Source organism: Scardinius erythrophthalmus (assembly GCF_964197995.2).
Source record: "Scardinius erythrophthalmus genome assembly, chromosome: 11".
NCBI classification, from domain to species: domain Eukaryota; kingdom Metazoa; phylum Chordata; class Actinopteri; order Cypriniformes; family Leuciscidae; genus Scardinius; species Scardinius erythrophthalmus.
Genome location: NC_138231.1, coordinates 34,218,238 through 34,241,071, shown reverse-complemented (window position 1 = coordinate 34,241,071; position 22,834 = coordinate 34,218,238). Strand labels below are relative to the sequence as shown.

Sequence of the window (22,834 nt, the reverse complement as noted above, 5' to 3'; positions counted from 1 at the left end):
GAAATGCTAAGTACAAAATACAGATGGTCAACAGCACTAACCCGTCCGGCAGTCCACTCCCATCCAACCTTCTAGACATACAATATTTCCCGATGGATCGCAGCGGTAGTGGCCGAAGTAGTCGTCGCGGGGCCGGCACTGCTTGTTGCACTTACTCCCGTAGTAGTTCTCGTCACACCTGACCCGGAGTCGGTACTCGATGTGGGCCGTGGTGCCGGGGTGCCGGATGGACTGCCAGTGGTCACCGGGATTCACCATGCTAGCGTGTATGTGGCGTTCAATCAAATTATCTTCACCAGCTAAAAAAAGAAAAGTAGAAACAGAGATCAAGCGCTTTGTTAATAATCAGAATTAAAAACAATATTATACAGTAACACTGTTACTAGGGATAATTATGACTATTTACTTAAAGGCCAATATTAATAACTTATAAGGCCTATATTTTTTTGTCAGCTAATTTGTAATGTATTATATAATAATAAATAATGTTTTATATAATAAATAATATAACAATATAATACTTATTAAATAATATTTCATGACCAAATCAAATAAAAATCTAATTTCTAAAATACAACTTATTCATTCCAATAATTCACATGGAATGGAAGATGGAGCTAAAACATATTCACACAACCAGTACAATGTGATAATGAACGGGCATGTAGATCAGCTGCAAGTCAACAGAAAGGACAGACCCTGATTTAAAGCTATAAACTCGCTAGTGACTCAGACTATCCTGTCCCTGCCAACTTCCTGCCTCACAAATCCATTCAGACAAATCACTGCACAACAAAGACACTCACACATGAATGACACCATTGCAAAAACAAAGGGTTTTGAATTGGCTCTCAGTTAACCATCCCAAATCAAGTACTTTATTGGTGATTGTTACCACTCATATTCATTCGAACACATCCCTTAACTCTAAGTGTTCTTCGTACCATGGACATGATAACTCAAAATGCGGCTTATGCGACAAGAGGTGTGATCAGACTTGCGATTTTTTGTGAGCAGACAATAAAAATAGCCGAGTTATACCTAGGGACCAGAATTTTATATAATCTTAACTGTGTAACTACCAAGCAAACATCCAGAAAACTCTAGCAACACCATCAAAATCCCCTAAAAACCACTCTAAACACTGCAGCAACTGCATAAACACGCCTCAGCATCATGGCAGCGACTCGTTCATTCGTTCAATCGTTCACATTTCTTGTGAGTTTTAGTTAAAACCTAGTTCTTCTAATGAAAATGTTGATGTCTGGCCAGAGGGAGGGGAGTGAGTTTGACTGCTGTTACCAGGGAGATCTGGGCAAGAGTGGCAGGCAGAGAAAGCCACTGGTGTCCATAGCCGGCGACTTTCAGCTCTTAGCCCTGGCCGTCCTTGAAGGACCTGGATCCCACCCTAATCCTAATCATCAATCACATCGTCCAGGTCCACCAGGACACGGACCCTCAATACGAATCCCCCCTCCTAGCGAGAATGGTTAGCAGCACTCACATTAAGAGCTCCATTTTCCCAAGCTTTCCCAGCCTCTCTGCAAAGAAAGCAATCTTTATCGCAGTGGGATCGGAGACGGCAAACAATCACGGTGGAAACGGGGGGCCTGCGATTTCCTCTGTCCCGACGCGCAGAGCGCGTCCACGTCTTTCTCCTCTTGCAAACACACATACGGGGCGCACATACACATGCCTTCCTCTCCGTCCTCTGACAATGTCGACCGAATTAAGCAACAAAAACAGAAATAGCCCTGGCGCTTCCAGATAAAGAACAATGGAGCGAGCTTTTGCCGGCCCGTTCTGCCCAACGTCTAAACACTGGGCAGTCCAGAGCCCTTCCTGCAGAGTAAACACAATGCTACAGAACTTTTCCTGAGGCCTGTAGGGCTCTACGATGCACACGTACACATTACGAACAGTTCTGACAGATGTAACAGAATTATTTAAAGCATCTATGAAAAATGCATGTTGGCTAATTCCGTCAGTTCGACTAGAACAACGTCCCACCATCCCTGGAAAGTCCTGAGATGACATGACGCATTGTGCAGGCTAAACTTTATTCAACCGAGCGAAAGAGTGAGAGACATTTTTACCCTTGGGTTTCTGACAGACAGACAAGGAGGCGTTAGGACGTGTCCGGTTTAAGAAAAGAGGTGCGGCAGCTCTGAGTGTTCACACTGCATACTAAACGAGTAGTATCAAACGGCACTGGAGAGAGGAGGATGCACTGCCGCTTTTGTTGCCAAGCCTTGCGTGAGTACAGACTGCAGATAGTCACATCAGACAGACCTTGGCAGCGTTCGCTCTCTATGACAAGATCATTAATGTCTGGCACGCCTCTCTACTATGGGCTTGTGTGATAAATGAAGCCACTGTCTCAAACAGAGCCCTGCCAAGTCATTGAGTGTGCTCCAGATCATCAAAGAGAGCAGGTCAATCTCAAGTATTTCTAATCAATGGTCACTAGAGCTTACAGGTGTTCTGGTGAACACTTCTTTAACTCTAAAGCTAATTCCATAGTTAGCATTTACCCTAAATAAATAATGATATAATATTTTATAAAAATGTATTAATATTCTGCTATCATCAAGTTTTTTGCACACATCACATGTCTCATATTTAATTTCTTTACACTGCTGTTGTAAACAAGCACAATAACATCTGGAAAAAAATTGTTCTGTAATGGAAATGAGGTGACGGCTGTGAAAGCATATTGAAATGGCTTATGCATATTTCAGTCTTTCTTTAGATTAGCTTTAAAAGTAATAAAGCATATTTTATGATGAGTTTTATAGTTTGTTAAATTATAGCTCTGGTATAAGTGTAAAACGAAAAAAAATCTATACTTAAAGCTGCGGTCCGTAACTTTTGGCGCTCTAGCGGTAAATAAACCAAACTGCATGTGTGTTGTGGAAGAACATTGTAGCCGGAGCTACTTCTCTCTGTTTGTCTATGACGAGTCACGTAGGTACTGGGCTACTCCGCAGTGGTACGACCCGACCAGTCTAAAAAATAGTCCCAATATAAACACTTATTATAGGTGTACCGTAGTGATTCAGGATAAGAAAAAACCCGGTTTGGAAAATGTATTCATGACGTACTCGCTTATTATATACATTTTAAACGAATAAGGTTATAGACTGCAGCTTTAAAATTCAATTGAAAAGTAGGAAAGTTAATTAAATGTTAATTATGAAGTTAATAAGTTAATTATGTAGGCAGTTTTTGTGAGACTACTACTGTATACAACAAAAAAGAAATAAAAGGATTTTAAACAAACAAAACAAAATACAAACTAAAATAAGTAACAAAACAAATAATTGTGATCATTTTCACAAAAATGCCATGGCCCCCAGAATATGTTGTTGTATGAATATCTGACCATGCAATATATTAAAAGAAAGAACAGAGCCTCTTTTAAACAACAACAAGTTTCATAAAAAAATAAAAAAAATTCAAAGACTACAAAGTGCATACACAATGCTTTTATCGCTTGTTTCTGCTCCTTTTTTGCCTGCGTTTTGAACCGGAGACTCACTACTCTTTCAGAAGTTGCATAATAGCGCCCCCTTCCATATAACAGTGAAAACACGGAAAGCCAGAAAATTCCGTCAATGGCAGGGAAGGACCTGACCTGCACTCTGTCTCTTTAAAGTCACGCTCAACATACTCCTGTCCTAGGGCACCAGCTGTGCGCAAGTTACACCTTAGCCTAGTTTTGACGTAAAAGGGCACTAAGATACAACTTACACACTTCTAAATATTTTTGCGAGTACAAACTAGCTAGTAGTTACTAAGCCTCTAGTGTGGACTTTACGTTCCAATTTGAGAAAGAACTTACGAACGGCTGGTGCAAACCTACCCTGATGGACAAACTCCATGGAGAAGAGGCTTACAAGATGCCTTGACTCATTGCAGAGTCAAAGAAGCTTCCTCTGGACCATTGTTTCAGGCTGAAGTGCTTGCAAAGATGAAAATGAAAAACAGGACGTAATGACTTCAAGCAGAGGGAGAGGCGCGTGTTTGATTTTAGAGTTTTACAGATGCTGGGATATACAGTGATTCTACAGATCACATCCGCAGATCAAAGCCATGCCCCCCTATGTTTCTCCCATTTTACCAGCGTTCACCTTTCTTTCGCATACGTCGAATTCCTCCGCCTGACCCTTCCCTACCGACAATTCCTTAAGCCAGACAAAAGGCGGCGGGAGAAAACAGGATACAGCTGTGGAATTATGGTGCCCATGTTGATTCCCAAAAATCTATACATGCTAGAAGTAGGAATGGGTATTTTCCAAAAATATTGTTTTAGAATATTTGGGCTCACAAAAATTTATTTTAATATTTATTTGTAAATGAAGTTTGTCACCTTTTTGTCAGCATTTCTGAACAAGGTTATGGTTATATTAAACAATGTGTGTAAACAAAAAAATATACAGAACAAAAGCATTTAAGCTGAAGCAGAGCGAACGGAAAAAACGCTAATAAAGCAGACTGACTCCTCAGTTTGATGATAAGGCCGGGTGCAGAGAAAACGTGTTCCGCCGACAGACGTTTTAGGGACACAGCTAGTGGTGTGCTAAGCAAAGTTTCTTACAGCGCTTTGTGTTTTCTGTTCTTAATCCGGTCTCCCTCGACGAAACAACGAAAGGAAGCATATGTCTGGAGATATTTTTGCTATCAAATCATTTATCTTCTTTTCGCCTCACTTGGGGGTACAGCTGCGATTACCTGCAGTCATGAATGAAGTGATGGACAGCTGTCTTTCCTCATTTGACCGGTGTTTGGATTTCATGGTGGTGATATTTGATAGCTCAGTTTCACCTGACAATGAATCAAATGATCAAAAGTAAACATTTTGATCAAAGTAATTCCAAACTTCGCTCCGCCTAGAGGCAAACGACGACATTCTGTGATCAAATACAATCTACTTGTTAACAGGCTCCACAGCGCCACCCAGTGCATTTAATTATAATTGTGAGTTTGAGTTTGCGTGCTTAGGATTTTACGACATTTGCGGCCAGCAAAGCAACATATGAAGCAAAATTCTAATCATATTTTTGTTTTTTGAATAGTAAATTACAGATCAAATATTTGACTATTCATGCACAACCCTAACTGGAACCCCCGAAGAACAAGTCTTAGGGGGGATTACAACCCAAGATCTCACATTTAATTGAGATTACAACCCAAGATCTCACATTTAATTGAGATTATTATTCAAGCATGAAAACAAACACGTTGTTGCTGCAACTTATGTGTACGTGTATGACTCAATATCCTCAGGAGATTTCACTCAGCGGTAACAGTTAACAGAGGTCTTCAGATGATCAGGTTCATTGGAAAATCTTAGAGGACTTGCGTGCACTACTAAAGCATGTGTGGAAGATGCAAGATTGTGCTTGTTTGAGTCTTTAACTACACATTTGTGTGAGGTTCCCTGCTTTCGAAGCTCAGGTAATGGTTCTTGTGTAAGCAACACATCCCATGCATATATCTGTCAAAAATTATGAGCCTCTCCTTAGTGCAGTTGAAAATATCAAACTCAATGCATACCTGCAACCCCCTATACTAGTGCCTACATGCAACTGGACAACTTTCACAAATAATGCACACCACAAAGTCCTTAAATAACCCCATTCATGCCCAATAAAATCCTGACACGACCCAACGAATTCCCCCACGCTAACATTACAACACATCAGCGGGGTAGCTTTAACACTTTCATCTCACCATCAAGGATCAAGACTCAATCTCCACAAATGAAGCCATCCCTTACAGCGCCAAACTACAGACTAACAATGCTCTACGGCCATTATGAGCAACAAACCCAACCCAGAGAGGCTTCGGCAGCCTGCAGCAGTGAATCATATTGGGATTACAGAGGAATACTCACTGTTTTGAGTAGAGTTATCCCAGTCCCAGGCTTCCAGGATGAGTGTGTAGGATCGCTGAGGGAGAAAGGGAGAGAATATCATTATGAGATGAAATATTAAAATGCTATTGAAGAAGAAACAACAAGAAACGAGTAGATTTTTACATTTTCTGATGTTACAAGTATCTGATGCCACTATGCTGATAAAAAAATATAGGAGATGAGCATACACAATGAAATATCCAATTACAACTGATACTACAAGTCAGGGATTCACCAACTTTTTTGTCAGCCAAACCCTTTTGACCTAAGATATTTAGTTGAAGATTTTAACTTAATATTTTGAATTTAACAACACATTCACATTTGATTGCATTTTATAATTATTTCAATTGGATATTTTTATAATTAATGACTTATTGGCTTTTCAGCAACTCACAAAGCCTCTGCAGGTCCCTCATGAGCCCCACTTGGGGAAACTCTGCCAAAGCTCTGCAATTGCCTGACAACCAATGGTATCGACATTTATTAAATTTCTATGATGGGTGTTATGGACGGATACAAATTTGTGTCTAAGTGTTTCCAATTGATGTAGTGCATTGTTATGTGGTTAATAGGGTATTTTAGGTGTTTGCTAACTGACCCAGGTCAAACGATATGGGTCAGGTACCTTATCCAAATATAAATGACCTGTTTTATACCCTCCAGGTGAAAATCAAAAAAGAAATAGCACAACTCTAAGCAAACAGAAAAATCAGAGTTAGTAGAAACAGTGCCAGATGATTTACATAGTTTTAATGCGCACTAGATTAAAAGCGTCTGCTAAATGTAAATGTAATACTGAGGGTTAGAGGTTTATTCAAATCCCTAACCACAAGTATGAGCAATAGAAACAGTGATGTTTGCCTTAGCAAGCAGAGCTAATAAAACAACATAGATACTAAAGCTCCATTACAGTCCTCTCTCATGACAGGAGGCAGCATTTATAAGAGTTGAGTTAGGTTACACATTGGAGGGAGGGAGAGAGAGATTTTCAGCCACACCTTGGAGGTTCAAACTAAAATTGGAATATTCTTGATGCTTCTCTGATCTCTGAGAGTCCATCTACTAGAATGTCAAGTATAGTCCCTTCCTGACCAGGCCATCATTTTCAGCTTTCATGAAATCAAAACAGGACACTGAAGAAACATTTATGCGTTTCCTTCAGCGACAAGTTTATTCACACCTTGTTCTCATTCCTGATTCAAGATGACACCACTTTTAGCACTTTTATATCTTCACTGATTTTCTTAAAAAGGTATCTTTGCGTACTCCAATTCTCTATGTTACAGTATTCAAAATACTGCAAACATAACACTGTGTCCTAACCAGATGTGACGCGACAAGATTCCAGCGACAAGCAATTTGCCTGTCCACACCAGATGTAACGCCACTACGAGATGCATCAAAATCAATCAAAATCCACAACCAATCAGAACACCATGTGGACGGGCTCTCACGGCAGGTGCACAGCACCAGCTATTAATCTTGACGGCACTCGCAAGAAAATGGATAAGTACATAATCAAGTTCCCAAATATTACACCATTTAAACATTATTAAAAACACATACAGGGTTACTAAAACAATCTTTGTCAAAGAATACACTTGTTTGTTCACAGTTTGAAAGTTCTTGTTTCCATTTGTTTAATTTCAAGATCCGAGGTGAATAATCCATTGTTGTTTTTACGGCTACAAAGCTGGGAGCACTAAATGAAATTCAAAGTCACATTACACGCTTTTAACATTAGCACATAAACAGTAACTGAGATTATCATTGCCAAACTTTGTGTTTGTTGTACCAGCCGCGACGTTGCAGAAAAATATAAACGTTTCTAAAATAGAATCACCGCGGCTTGTTAGGACAAAAACTTAGATTAACATGTAAAAAATACCTTTTATCGTTCGTCGCGCCGTCGTGTGTAGTTAGGACACGATGTAAATCTTAAGGTCATTCATAAAAACAAGAGATGAGGTGCTGGAGATCTGTTTTAAAAGATGAGCCAAAGGTTTAAAATGCCACTATGGTTCTATATTGTTAATAAACTGAATGATTGTGCACATGCACAAACAAAAACAACCTCAATGATGAGCAAAATACTATGCTGAAACTGTTTTTGGTCAACTATATAATTTATATTGACAGGGAATGTTGGAAAATTACACAAAATGATGGAAAGAAAAAAGGTCATGTGCCAACCGCTAAGCTACATCTCCAGTCATAAACTTTAAGCTGTGTGAATACATACTGAAAAGTGTTATTCTCTTAAAGTTAGAACAAATACTAAAACTTTATAGTTACAGCTTACGCTATAGTTGTCATCCTTTATATGAACACTATTAGAATCAACCCAGTGTATTGAAATATTTCCTAACTAGTAATTCCCAGAATGCACTAAAAAGAGCGAGCATTGGCTGTTCATTGTATTCACTTCATCGACTTTTAACAGCTACAACAAAGATACACGTTCACATGTTAAACAACAAAGATGTTGAAAAATACCAGCAAGGTTGAATTGATAGTCCAATTATGTGTATACATGCTGGACGAAGCCAAGCAAATAGGGGATTAAACGACTGCAGAATTTTTAAAGTCGACAATTATGTGATTAAAGTCGAGTCGACATCAATAGTCGCTGATGACGTCATTAATGAACAAATAAGCCTGAACCACGAGCTGAGACAGCTTATTTTTATCAGTTCTTTTGTCTTTGGGTCGTTCAATTTTATATTTTAGTTACTAAGAAATATTTGCAAGAACTTTTCAGTTTCTAAGCTATTTTATTGATAAATCACAGAACAGTTTGGACATAACATTTCTGCGCTACTGAATGTTTCTGTGCGTGCGTTCTGAACGTGTGCGAGCTACTGTGTGTTACAATGCAGCAGCACATTAGTTTAAACTTTAGAGCGGCCATTAACTTACATGTACAATAAGCTGTTTAAAACGTGCATTCACCTGATACATTTTAAGCATCCAGATGGTATAATAAAACATATCTTGGGGAGCGATCTCAGAGTACGCATTTATTTGTCATTTTAACTGTCGGAAACAAGAGCGTAAAAGTGGACTTCAAAGATTTCTTATCCTGTTGCGCCCTCTATAGGCCATGATCAGCAACTAGTCGACATCAAGCTTAAAGCGTCATGGCAGAGCATTTAAGTCGACTAATCGACTAGTCTGTGCAACCCCTTACAAGCTACATCACAATATCTAGGTCTGTTAGTCCAACTTCACAAAAACCATGTCATTTTAAAAAGACAGACTGCTGCTTTAGTCCGACTGAAATCAGACTTTAAAATTGCACGTAAACACACAGAGTGATGCAAACTGCTAGATTTAGACACGCATCTCGTTCGTCTCCAGAGGTGGAGTGAGAGGGGCGGAGCCAGATGGCGTGGATGTGTGTGTTGGAGAGGTTGGGGGCTGTGGCTGTGGGCCGGTCTGGTGGATGCAGTCAGGGATTAGCAGCAGCACCAGGTCTGTCTGGATGGGCTGAAGTGGGTGGGCCACATAACCATGCAGACGTACAACAGATGCGTCTTAAAAAGATGGATTATTTGACATGAACGTGGATCATCCCACGACATGCTGCAGGGCTTCTGACCCCTCCTCCCATCCCCCAACACAGGGGGCGGCCAGTGTGAGAGAGCGTATTAGTGGGGTCTCGTGGTAGCAAGCATCTGCGTGGACACGAAATGCGCATGTTTGTGTGCGTACTCTTATCTGTAAATGTGGATTTGCTCCAAAGCTCCATCAGTAAATGAATATGCTGGATTGATCTGGTTGGCCGCGCACACGCGGTCATGCTTACTACAGCATGATATGCGCGTACCCAAGGAGAAAGGTCAGAATGTCAGGGTGTGTGTGTGCGTGTGTGTGTGAGAGAGACACGGTAACACGGGGACGGCCCTGTTCCCACACACTTGGTCTCTGATTAGCTGGATTATGTGACAGCTGCCCAAAGGGCTAGATGCGGATAAAGACTAGTGGGGGAGGTGACCAGTGAACAAAGACCTCCATCTAAAACCCATCACTGCAAGACACCATCAACCTGAGTCTCGTGACATTCCTCTGGCCACACACACACACACCCACTGACCCCTAGAAGTGGTCCAACACACAACGGCGGCACAAGCGCACCCAAACAAGCTCCCTTGGAGATGCATGTTGTCGTTTCACTACAAGTAATTCTTCCCTCCTTATCGTGGACTACTTTCACTGATAGTGAGGATATTTATAGCAGGCTGTGAACAAGCGAATGCAGAACGCCTGGCATGGACGTACTTGGGCCGTTACGCATCACAAGCAAACCTTTGGCCGATCGCATACTTGCAGTCTTGTTGGGACGTTAAGCCTGTAAACACCCTGAGTGTTTGTGTGTGTGTAAAGTAGGTGGGTGGCTAATGGGGTGGTGGTGGAGGGAGCCACAGGTGCAGGTTCCCACAGTCGGTGGATGGGGCAGTTTAAAGAGGGGCAGGGCTGAAATTAGAGGGGGCTGAAGTGAGAGAGGCTAAGAATGACCCTCGAGACCTTTCATCAGGCTTCTCATCAGCTTCAAAAGACTCCCACGCCACAGTTTCAATTGGTAGCAGCACACACACACACACACACACACACAATCGGCTGCAGCGCTTCTCACACACACACAAGGTCCTACTGAGTGCAAGCCATATGATTTTTACATTGAAAAATGTTAAGTTTAATCATCTGATGATCACATGACAAGATGATATCGGGATCTAGCTTAGAGGGTAAAGTGTTTTCCACCGGCAGTCACAAACAAGTGTGAGGCAGTCTGAGAGCTTTCACACGCCTTATCTAAAGTACCAAAGCCATCAGTGCTGCTGAATATCCTGCAAAGAGAGTGAACGAAAGAAGAAAGAATTAGACAACTTAGTCTAGACTGTGGAGGAGATACTGAAAGAGTCCAAAAGAGATCAACACAGAAACCTTGAAAAATATGGGTCTCCGTTCCTTTGTGACCTCAGTGAGATAACGAGTTCTTCATTTCCTCATCTGCTTTTGGAAGAGGAACTGCCAAGAGAGGCAAACTTCCCTTGTCTGACCTGGCAGGAAGATACAATCCCCACCCTCTCTGCCGAGTGCCGACTGACACGTTACTAGGTTCACAGCAGTTTAAAATCCAAATATTTAACTTATGGATATCGGTTTTATTAAAACATTTTTTTTTAAATGTTTAATTTTTATTTATTTATTAGATTGCGATTAGCTGTAATTAGCATTAGCAAAACTGCAACTTTTGCTACATCTATTCACATTCAGCAGAACATCTTTAGCCACTGCTTCATGTCCCATGTTTTTTTTGTTTTTGTTTTTTTGTCTGTTTTGTTTTTGTAATAGTCCAACTTTTAAAGCACATATAGAGATTCATACATCTTGTTCATTTGGGCTCCATCGAACGGTTTACTTGTCGTATTTGCGTTCAAAAACAGTTCGATGGAGCCCATTGATGATGTAATATATATTATGTAAATGCCTCCGAGAAACGCAGAGATCAAGGTCAGATTAATTCGAAACTAATAACACAGGGTTATTTAACTGAACAAGTTGCCCACAATTAGTCATTTTTTAAAACATCAAGTTAAACAATATATTTAATACACTGTATTCAGCTACACGTTCGCAAACAAACAAAACCCTCCACCTAAAGTCTAAGCGGCAGTCGCAGCAGTTCCAGACTTTGATTGATTGTCCTCAGGGGACCCGCAGGTCATATATTCATTCCGCGGCAAACGACTGCAGCATATAATCTCCATTAATCTGGGATGTCAATCCCATCTTTTTAGCTGAACTGTTGACTGACACAGAGATATGGGCCAAACTGAGGGTGCAGAGGCAGTGGATATTAATACTGACCACAACCTTCAATTACCACAAAATGTAAGACACAACCAAGCCAATTAAAGGCCACAAAAGGCTTCTTTTTTTTTTTTTGGTATCATCAGGCTAACAAGAGGCGACTGTTTCCTGTCTGTTAGTTTTAGAGCAGAACGTGTCCTCAGGATTTTTTTGACGCAATAAGGAAATTCTCATTCCAGTTTGGAAAATGACTGATTGAATTAACTAAACATAAATTCTAAATATTTAATCCGAAACGCATTTCATTTTCTAATCACAATATGGGCCATATGGCAATGATAGATCAATAATAAAAAATGAATTCACTGGTAACAGCTGATATTGTATATTAAATTTTGCATGTTCATTGCCCCATTTTTACATTAAAATTGTCTTTGTCATCATCTAACGCTCACTAAAAAGTTAATATAAACACTGTTAAATGTTGTGATGCCTAGATTAACTTGTAGCATTTAAAATTATTTATTTTATTTATTTGTAATTTATTTAGGGAACACTTTTTCTACGAAACTTCAGGTCCTTTTAATCAATTTCCTAGAATTGTAGGAAAGTATACAATTGAAGAAGCAGGCCACCTAAATAAGCATAAACTCTGAAACCAGTGTTAATCAGTGCAGACCCCAATGAGTATTGTATTGTGAGGTAGCTGGTGTTGGAAGCATGATGTTGGACATAAAACCTAAATTCAGCACATTAGAGCCCAAGAAAGCCCATCCTCTTTGGGAAGTACAGTGCAATTCCACAGTATAGATCAATTTATTAAGGCAGTGTCGATTCGAGTTCATCCCCAGGGTCCTGCAGCATAGATTTGATCACAAACGAGGGTACTTTGTTCTCACCAGCCCTCTAGAGCAGGCGATGAGCGATGCGATGGCTGTTACCCACCCCAGCATGACAAGGTCATGTTTGTGTCAACCAAGTCTAGACTTGGTCTGGGAGTGTAAGGGGGTGTAAGGGAGGTCCAGTCACCTCACAGGGTCCACATCACGCCCTCAACGGTGGGAAGTGGAAGTTGAAAAGCCAGCTCTGTAATCAATCACCCACGAGAGAAAGGTGTCCCCTACTCCATCACCAATACACAGGGGTCTCGGCCACACTGCCGATAGGGGGTGACCAGGTCGTTTCATTTGTGCTCTTTTTCCTCGCCCTCTCCTTGTCTGTCAACCTTTTATCGATCACACATCCATCTTAAAATTCCAAACCCATTTATTTGTTGCAAGTATCCAGCTTTTTCACAAGACCAGCCACAACAACTCTCTGAGGAAAACAACGTTGAGCTTGCAGTCTAATTAAACTAAAGGAAACAGCTCCTTGGATCTGGGTAATGACAGGAGAGCAGGGTGGGGAGGGGACGGGATCAAAGAAACTGGCTAGCAGAAATTGCTGGGGAAGAACCTGGAGGAACCTGTAGCTCAAGAGGGATTCTGGGTGGCTTTGATGGTCTCTCATTCCGAGAACAATGTGGAAAATATTTCCCATCCACCCTCGTCGGACAAAAAGCTGAAAAGGGATTTCTAGGTGGCTTTGTTAGTCCCTCTTCCAGAGACCAATGTGAAAGGTCTTTCCACCCATCCTCACCAACATCCTAACCTTGTATAAGCAATCCCTGGCAATTCCAACCCAGAAATCCCTCTTCCACTGCAGCAGTGACCTCTCCACACAACAACGTCCATATGACACGACTTGTTTCGACTCAGTCAATTGTCATTTTCCGCCAGGCGTCCAGAGCACAAAAGCAGACAACAGCTTTGTTTAAGTGGTATTATGGCCCTGGGAGGACAGGAAGATGCAGCCCGACGTGCACTGTGGGCCCTGGAGCCAGTAAATGATATTCTGCGTTCGGTAACCTCCCCTCTTTCAGCAAACTCCCACACGGGGGTTGAGTTCCTACAGACACAATAATAAAACACCATCATCTACTACAATACGTCTAGTTAACCTTGCATACCCATGAGACACTGTCATCAATAAAGAGTGTTGGACAGTGAGTCTGAAAGGCAGGAGCATTAAGAGAGATGCAGATTTATGCTTGCATGGACTTGGCCAACGCAGTGGACTTGGCCAACGCAGGGCACGCTCTGGGTGAGTGTGTACACACACGACCCATTTAGCATTCCGCTGCTATGCCAACAAGATCATTAGCAATGACAATACAACAAACCCCTCCCCTCTGGGTGCTAATTAAGCAGAAAGGGACGGCAGAGGCCACGAACACACACACACACACACACAAACAGAGTTACAGTACTTACAGTAACACAAGCAAAGGTTTGCATAGGTTATCACACTCAACCTGATAACAAGGTTTCCTACCAGATGTAGCTACTACATATATGAGCCAGAACTAAAACATTAAACTACAAATTATTATATTATGAAAATTGTATATAAAATATTTATATAATATATAAGATCATATGCAAAAGTATTTCAAAAACATGTTACCTGTAAAGTACTAATTAAAAGAAGTGGTTGACATTACAGCTTAAATAAAAAAATGTTAAGGGGGTTCACAGATTGTTTTGCACATCCTAGAAAAATATAGATTTATAATAAGAAATTAAGAAATAATAAAGATATAGAAAGCAAAATATTATAAATTAATCTATATTAGGGATGTGACGTGTTGTGGCTGAACAGTGAACACCGGTAACACAGTCAACACAGACTATCGCAGCAAACCTAATCTATATACTGTACAATATAAACAAATATTATAAGTTAATATACTTCATATTAATGAATTAATACAATTTAAGCTCTACTTTCTAAATTCTTCAGGGAAGTTATTTTTCATAGTCTCACTGGCTGAGCTAAATTCACTTAACCACAAAGATACGTATATAACTAACAGTTCCGATCAAGTTTTTTTTGTGCCCGCAAAGACATTGTATACATCTGCTACAATAGTAGAGATAATAAACAGATTATGAACAATTATCAATGGTCAAGCTTGAACAAGCGTGTGTGACCCCGCTAGAACAGACCTCACTGGTTCTCACGCATGACGCGTTTCGAGCACATTCTTCTTTTCCTTTTAAAGGTTCCTTTTTAAACACACTTGAAGGTGCATTTTCCGCCATCTACTGCACGACACCTGTGTGACAGCTGACGTAAAATAAAGGATCGGGCTTAGGATCACAGATACAGAACAGTTTTAAAAAATGCGGGCTGATACCGATCCATGAGGTCAACTCAGGACATCCCTATTTTTCTAATGTTATCTAAGAGCAAGCCAATCATTTAGCCTAACCAGATAATATTTGACTCAAAACTTTGGATAAAAAGATTTAAGCAAGCAATTTCAATATACTCTTATAATGTACTTGACTGTAAAAAGAGTGTAAAAATATATATTTTAAGAAGTGTAGTACAGTACAGTACACTACAGCATAGTATAGTTATACAAAAAAGGCAAGTTACATCAGTCACCAATATGCACAGCAGTGACCATTCAGATCTTCTCAATTTCAGATTTGGTTTAACTGCAGCATTTGTAGAAACTGAGACTAGCATGGCTGCTTGGCAGCAGCAGAAACAGGCTGTGAGGTTGGAAGCTGCCATATCCCAGTGGGCACAGCTCACAGATTTCCCAAAGACGCCGGCCTGGATCAATTCTCACAGCTCTCAGTCCTTCCAAAACGTGTATTACACAGTGGCCCAGCCATACTAATCTAAAGCAAGCTTCCAAAAAATTCATCTAAACATCAACCACATCTGTGAAACTATTGCACCTGATAGCTGCTCTTACACTAGTGTTATGAGCCCAATATGGAATAACACTACACCATATAAAACTGCACATGGGCATCCACCCATTTGGCAAGCAGTCCCTCAGTTACTACAGTGAGGCGGCCATTTGACACCCTAGACTGCTAGCTCTTCATCAAACCATCTGACAAGCCAGTTGTCTCTCTGTCTGTCTTGTCCAGTTACTGTACCGCCTATTACTCCATGGCAAGGCCATTGCTAAGTAGCTTCAGGTCTCAGTGAAAAGACCTAGTTGCTATATAGCAAGCTAGTATAGCACCGGTCTCTCCAGCGAGGTTACGGACACATGAGCTCCCACTCCATTACAATCATTATCATTTTGAATAAGGTCAGGGGTCAAGCGGGAATTAAACTTTCTGTGTGGTAATGCACTTTAATCACTGCAGCACACCTGCTCGCAATTCATTAGCCCACTGGCTCTCTCAGGAAGGTGCACATGCATTAGTCAGACACAATCGCACATTCACCACATACACGTACACCAACATGGCTAAAACCATCAGGCTCTTCCTGAACAAATCCATACAGGCAGAAATAATAAACACACACTTCATGTAGTTGCAAGTCAATCACACTGTGAATTGTGAAACTGTGCTGAAGCAAAGGAGGAACCCAGTACAAGGGAGGTAGAGCATCATGGGTAGTTGAAAACAATTAGTTGAGCACCAGGAGCTAACAATAGAAACACACACACAAGCTAGCTTCCAGTGTTATTGGAAAGGGACATCAGGGTTAAGCTCGCTAACTCCCACCTCTTCCAGCTGAAAGGACCCCATGTTTTCTATGACCCTTCTCAGGGGAGACAGAAAGTCCATTATAATTGCACGGCCTAATACAATCATGTCCACCACTGGTGGCTTGGTACATTCAACCTAATGGAAGCTCTTCTGTTGGGAACCTGTTTATCTTGCACTTCTTCATGAGGGCGACGCTCAAGATCTCAACATAGACTAAAAGCAGCACCCACATGCTTTCTTGGGTACTCAGCTGAAGTACTGCAGAAAAGAAGAGTGCTTTTTCTTCAGCTCTCCCTCCCGATGCCAGGGCTAAAGGCTTGTTCACACCAACGATATGATAACCATGTCATCTCCCACCTTAAATGCTCAAGCTTTTTAAAGTTGTGTGGATTCTAATTTGCTGTCACTGTTTTATTAATGCATCAGCTGGAACAAAATCGTTCTGAATGCAATTCCAATTATGTCATTTCTCACCATTATTGAAACTTTTTTGTCATAGGTATCAGTATAGATATCAACCTCAGTGTGAATGGGCCTTAACCCTCGTCAGAACCCAACCACTGTAGTCATGTTAACATGAAGTGTATTTCCAGTTCAACAATTTAATTCATTAATGGATTTAGCAACATTTTGGCAGAGGCACTTCTGCAATCTCTATTCCAAGTAGACTGTTTTTATGGTTTATAAGAAGTCCATCGTGTAGGAGTGATGGAGTAGGAAGTGCCTGTATGCCTCACAAAGATGTTCTCTCTTTATATGCTTTATCACAAATTAAACGCCTGGTCAAAACTAGGCAGAAAAACTGTCTGTGTCCACAGACTGCAAAATATCTTAAGACAAACTCTTCCAAACAACGTTGTACCATAAAGTCACCTCAGGCACATCGCCTCTTAATTGGTCCGGTCACTCTGCTGCTAAAAATACCTCTACCATGACTGCTACATTCAATGGAGGGAAAATGCAGCCTTTCCCTTCATTTAATGGGAAGACATTGGTACAAAAAGCCCTGCTCTGCCCCAGGTCACAAGAAAGAAAATGTTTATTGTTGTGGCAGAACAAAAAGCTATTTCAGGGTCAGGAAGAGAGAGGGGAAGAGAGAGAGAGAAAGAGCATCTCACATCCAGCTAGAGATTCCTCATGATCTAAAACTTCCTGGTGAATCACCACAGCGGGTCTCCATGGAGAGAGAGGAATCAATACTGGCTCTTCCTGTAACATCACAACCACTGCAGATGACTGCGAATACTGCAGCCCGTTAAAACAATAGCTACTCGGCCTTGACCCATTTATTCAAGCTAGGGATGTGTCACAGCGGTCAACCAGTCATCCAATAACTGACTAGTCTTCTAGTGAGGGTTTATATGTTTTAGGTAACTGTTGTAGCATTTAGAAATTAGATTAATGTTTTGTTTATTGTCCATGATAGCCATCATATTAACCAATGTTATTGTATAGAACCTTATTGTAAAGTGTTGTCATAGTTTTGATCTTTGTGATGCATTAATTAGCATGCTAATTAACAAAATTCTCATAAAAGTTGGGTGTTTAAATTCAACCCTTTAATGCGGCGTTCACATATCGCGCCTAAAAACGCATAGAAAACGCTAGGCGCGCCGCGTTCTCCTTTTTCCAAAGCGCTCGGGTGGTTGCGCTTCGGAGGCGTCTGTCATTGCTAAGCTTGGTTCTTGTCACGTGACCTGCGGTGCGCTTGCGGCATTCTGAAAAGTTGAGATGTTTTTATCTCGATGCGGCGTGGACGCGCTTGGAAAAAACGAGCGCGTCGCACCGCTACCGCGTCGCTTCCATTATGAGCGCGCATACCGCGCGCCTACATTTGAAATAACGAACTTGCGTGCGCAAAAGACGCGATATGTGAACAGGCCCTGAGGGGGACCACTAAAACATCCATTCACAATCAGACAAATATCTTTGGCTACTGTATAGCTTTTTGTACTGTTTTTTTTTTTTGTGTGTGTGTGTCCCACCACAAGCATTATGTTTAAGAAGCTATCAAGTTTAAAACACAATAGTAACTTCAGTCACACTCTTTCTAGCTGTTTTTGAACTTATTTCATGTAAATGCTCCCTAAAAAATACATCCAACTGCATACATCTAATTTATACCGGTCATTCCCTTCTTTATTTATTACTAATTTGGCACCGTTTTTACAATGCAGCATCTGAAAACGCGACACCCACAACTTTACTGGCTTCTGGTCAACCCCCATAAAAGACAACAACAACAACAAAAGATGGACATTGCTTACTTGGACATTTTGAGGCCTTGGGGGAGCAGCGATCTATAATCAGTCCCAATCAACAGCCACCTGCTCTAATGTTGAACTGGACAATTACTGCTTTTGTTGACCGGACAAGCAGCCAGCTGTGACTGGCTAATTACACAGTCAATAGTGTAATCAGTTGTGAGGCTCTAGCACTTCTTTCCCAGGTGAGATGAGAACGAGTGGTTCCACTGAAAGATCAGTTAAGGGGGAAGGGAACTCGGAGGGCAATAGATAATTGTTTACTAAAGGCCCATGTAACAGTCTCCTAGCAACTGCCCAGCAAGCTCCCAATCAGGTATGGCTGACGCTGCCGTTTAGCCTTGAAGCGTAGTGGTCCTCCACTCTGACGGACGGATACAGCTGCCGTCTCTATCGTAGGTACCGTCTCTCACACTCTTGCGCTGTGGAGTTACACAGCCACTAAACAACAAATCTATGTTACACAACTGCAAGGGACTAGAACTGACAGGTGAGGATCTTACTAACCTACTAGATTAATCCCAATCTACATTAGAACAATCTTGATAAGGATTTCATTAATCTTGATAAGGATATGCAAGTGTTTCCTGCATCACCGCCACTGAATCTCCAACCACACAGCAAAAGAAAGCATTTTACCCTAGTTTGAAGTCAGAATTAAATGCAATATGGTGAAAAAGCCAAGTACAACAACATAATGGCATCTAGTGCAGTCTGATTCAAACAACAAATTATTATTTTGAATGGGACCTTCTGATGAATCATTCAACAAGACTTTTCATTCTTTTTCACAAGAGTTTAAACTTAAGTGTGATTTTATAATAATTTTAGATATTGTTGTAAAAAAAAAGATTTACACAAGAAATGCAATTTCTTCAAAAATCAGAAACTTTTTATCAAATCAAATCGGGAAATCTGTATTGATACAGTATCTCAGACATCAGCAAACAAACAAGAAAAAAGAAAAGAAAAAAAACACTAATAGAAAAACCCCCTAATAATTACACCGAAAGGTGGCGGACTCCATCTCCAAGACTCTGGATGAGGTGCTAGATACCTTGATACAATGCACCCTAGATAATGTTACACTGAGCACATCAAACAGATGTCCAGATGCAGAGGCATTCAGGAACACATTCCTCTAGAAATTTCATTAGCTTCCATGGGACACTAAGAAACTGCAAACACATGGCATTGGAAATTCAAACTCAATCACAGGCTTTCAGACGCGAGTCTAGAGCCAAAGATCATGTGATCAGAGTTATATAGGGACATATCTAGGTGAAATTTCAAGCCGGGTCAGAAGAGAAGCAGGTGTAGCATCAAAGCCGGCCCCAAAAGGGTCAGTTTGATAGCATGTTACACATTAACTTAAACGGTTGAGTGTTTGAGTGTTTGAGTGTTTGAGTGTTTGAGTATTGGTGGGGGGTGGGGGGGGGGGGGAACTGTAGCTTTCATGCCTACAGAGGAGCAGATTTGCCATCAAGCACAGGTGAGTGTGTCCCTAACTGGGCTGCCGTCCAAAAATTGACAGACAATACTATGCAACATCTCTTTTTTTGTTGTTTGCGGGTGTGACACTGAACTGCATAAAACGCTGCAGCGATTTGCCACCTGATATCAGCATCAGTAATGTACCTGCGTGTCTGGAAAGACACTTGATAAGTTTTTCACATATTAACACAAGGGAGACAACCAGTACACAGCTACCCTTACAACTAATTTCCATGGAAACTATACTTTTCCACTAAAAATCCCACAGTTAGTGTTGCTTAACTACTATAAAAGTATGATATTAGCCAACACCGACAAAAAAAAAAAAAAAAAAAATCTTTTTTTTTTTTTATATAAATCTAGAAGCTTCTAACACTGTTTAAAGGAGATTCCATATTCATGCGTTAGCGTTGGGGCAGAGCAAGGGGCGTCTGTAACATTATCCGTTTAACCTATTAAAATAATGGCGTTTGTTTTTACATAATTATGTAATTTCGCGACTGAATTTGTGATTATTTATTATTAATAAACGTTTCAACTAAGTTAACATTAACTGAAAATACCAAGTTTGAGACAAAACCAATGCGTCGGACGTTGAATGGTGTTACAACACTCACTGTTAACCCCAAAAAATAAGTAACTATGGTATTTTAACGGAAACGTTTGTTACCGTGGTACATTTTTGTAGTGGTAGTTAACAAAGAGCGATTTAACAAAATCACGCAAACCAGTAACGACACTGTCGCTGCTGGTTTGTGCGTCACAATTGAATAACAAGTAGCCTACCTACACTGGAAGCTTTGGGAAATATTAGGCTACCATCAGTCGCAATGAAAAGCCAACTGAAACCAACGCACAAGCTGTGTCAGTTCTATAGTGAGCTGCCTACCAAGATCGTGATGCACGCGCCTATGATAACCAGAATTTATGTCTAGGCAGCTCACAACGTTTTGAGACACAGCCAGATGTTCTCTCATGTTGTTTCAAAACTTATTGACTTTCTTCCGTTAGGCAGAATGACATAGGCTACTCAGTTACCATTAACTGACATTGAATATTTTTTTCCATTCAATGTAAGCGAATGGTGAAAGTCATGCAAGGCTTAAAACAATACGATGAGGGTGAGCACATAACAGAACGGTCTTTTAAGAGTGAGCAATCTATTTAGCCAAAGTAGTGTGAATGTGTGTTTCACTTTAAAGAAGCCAGTTTCAAGCAGGCACAGCAAAGTGAATGTAGCCTAGGCTACTACAGATGAGCGTTCTTAATCATTGTAACAAATAACCTTTTTTTTCTAAACAATAAAAATCGTTAGGACACAGCAAACATGATTTAAAAAAAGAGAGAGAGAGAGACCCTGTCATCACCGTAACAAGGTGCACTCAACTTCCGAGCAGTGACAGCTCACCGCGACGCATTATTATTAATATAGCTCATGAAAAGACGCGCACTTACCGGCCAAGCAAAGTGAAAAGGGATGATGATCTTTCCCACCTCACTCGTTTTGCTGGGGTTGTTCTTTGCAGTCTTTAAAGAAAATATATTTCCACCGAGAATGTCAGTAGATCCAGAGCCAAAGGTGCAGGGGCCAGTGGTGCTGACTTCAGACTGGTACTCCTTCAGACACACTTTAAAGTAAGTATCGCACTCGTCCCGGACGCACCGCTGGTCTTGGGAGTTCCGCGTGCCGTCGCAACATTCCCCGTCCCACAACTCACCGTTTACATTTTCTACAGCAATCAGCTGCAGCTCAAAATAGCCCGAGGAATGGGACACCTAAAAATAACATTTGAATCAAAATAAATAAATAAACATAGGAGCCATAACGCTTTGTTGTTTATTAGCAAAATGCAGACCGTGCTTGCAAAACTGAGGGAATATTATTTGAGGGAATGTGTAGCGTTTGCTTGTGCATTCAAGTCTCCAGAGAATAAGTCTACAATTTTGCTAACCTGTTAATGCGTATCAGAGAGCAATCTATATTTTTTAAATACCCTAACAGATCCACCCTTTCTTTCATCGTTAATGACGGGGAATCGTGGTGCAAGTTAACATTTCTTACATCATGACATTTCCAATTGCATGAGCACATGTGGCTGCGTAATTCAAATATCGATTAGATTGGGCAGAATTCATTGAAATCATCAGCCCACACCCATCAACTTTTGCCTGCTGATCACTGCTATAGCAATTAAATCGATCTGCAAGACTAGAAACAATCAGCGCTCTCACCTTCGTCCATATCGTTAACAGCAGGCACGCGATTGGGAGCCAATTCCTAATCCTGATACAATTCCACATGCCGCTGATTTATGCGTTATGAATACAAGATGGAAAACGGCCGTTGACCGGCGACAGGATCCTCCGTTCCTGACATGCAAAAATACACAAGCGTGGTGTGTTTGCGCGGTGATGGTCTAGGCTGATCTTTCTCCCTCGGTCTGATCACTTCACACAGCAAATGATATGTTTCACAGCTACCACACGCCTGAGGAGATCTCGCGTGATTGACAGCTGGTTGAACCAATCACAAAGCCTCCTGCTGATTCGCTTGGCCAACCGCCACTCGAGGGCGGAGCATTGCCAAAACTTACGCTGTCGATTCCCCTGTTTCACAACGAGCAATAAAACGCACATTCTTTTTTCCATCAATAATTTGGACATTTTTGTTATTCTTAAAATGCAGAATTTGTAATGAATTACTTGAATGCTTCCTAAATAAATTTAGTGACAACCACACCTCAAATGTAACAGAGTGTGAACACATG

At 40.9% G+C, this 22,834-nt stretch overlaps 1 protein-coding gene across 2 annotated transcripts in view; it reads right to left on the bottom strand.

Annotated features, from left to right (window-relative positions):
• Positions 1-22,548, bottom strand: part of jag2b (jagged canonical Notch ligand 2b) — a 47,197-nt gene extending 24,649 nt beyond the window's left edge. The window contains exons 1-4 of one of the 2 annotated variants that reach the window (XM_081379528.1): positions 22,299-22,548; positions 21,522-21,842; positions 5,900-5,954; positions 42-299 (exon numbers count right to left, since the gene is read on the bottom strand). In XM_081379528.1, the coding sequence (XP_081235654.1) occupies positions 42-299; positions 5,900-5,954; positions 21,522-21,842; positions 22,299-22,367 (703 nt within the window). In that variant the 5' untranslated portion in view covers positions 22,368-22,548. The remainder of the gene's footprint in view (positions 1-41; positions 300-5,899; positions 5,955-21,521; positions 21,843-22,298) is intronic. The other variant, XM_081379529.1, reaches the window with a different exon arrangement.
• Positions 22,549-22,834: the final 286 nt, after the last annotated feature.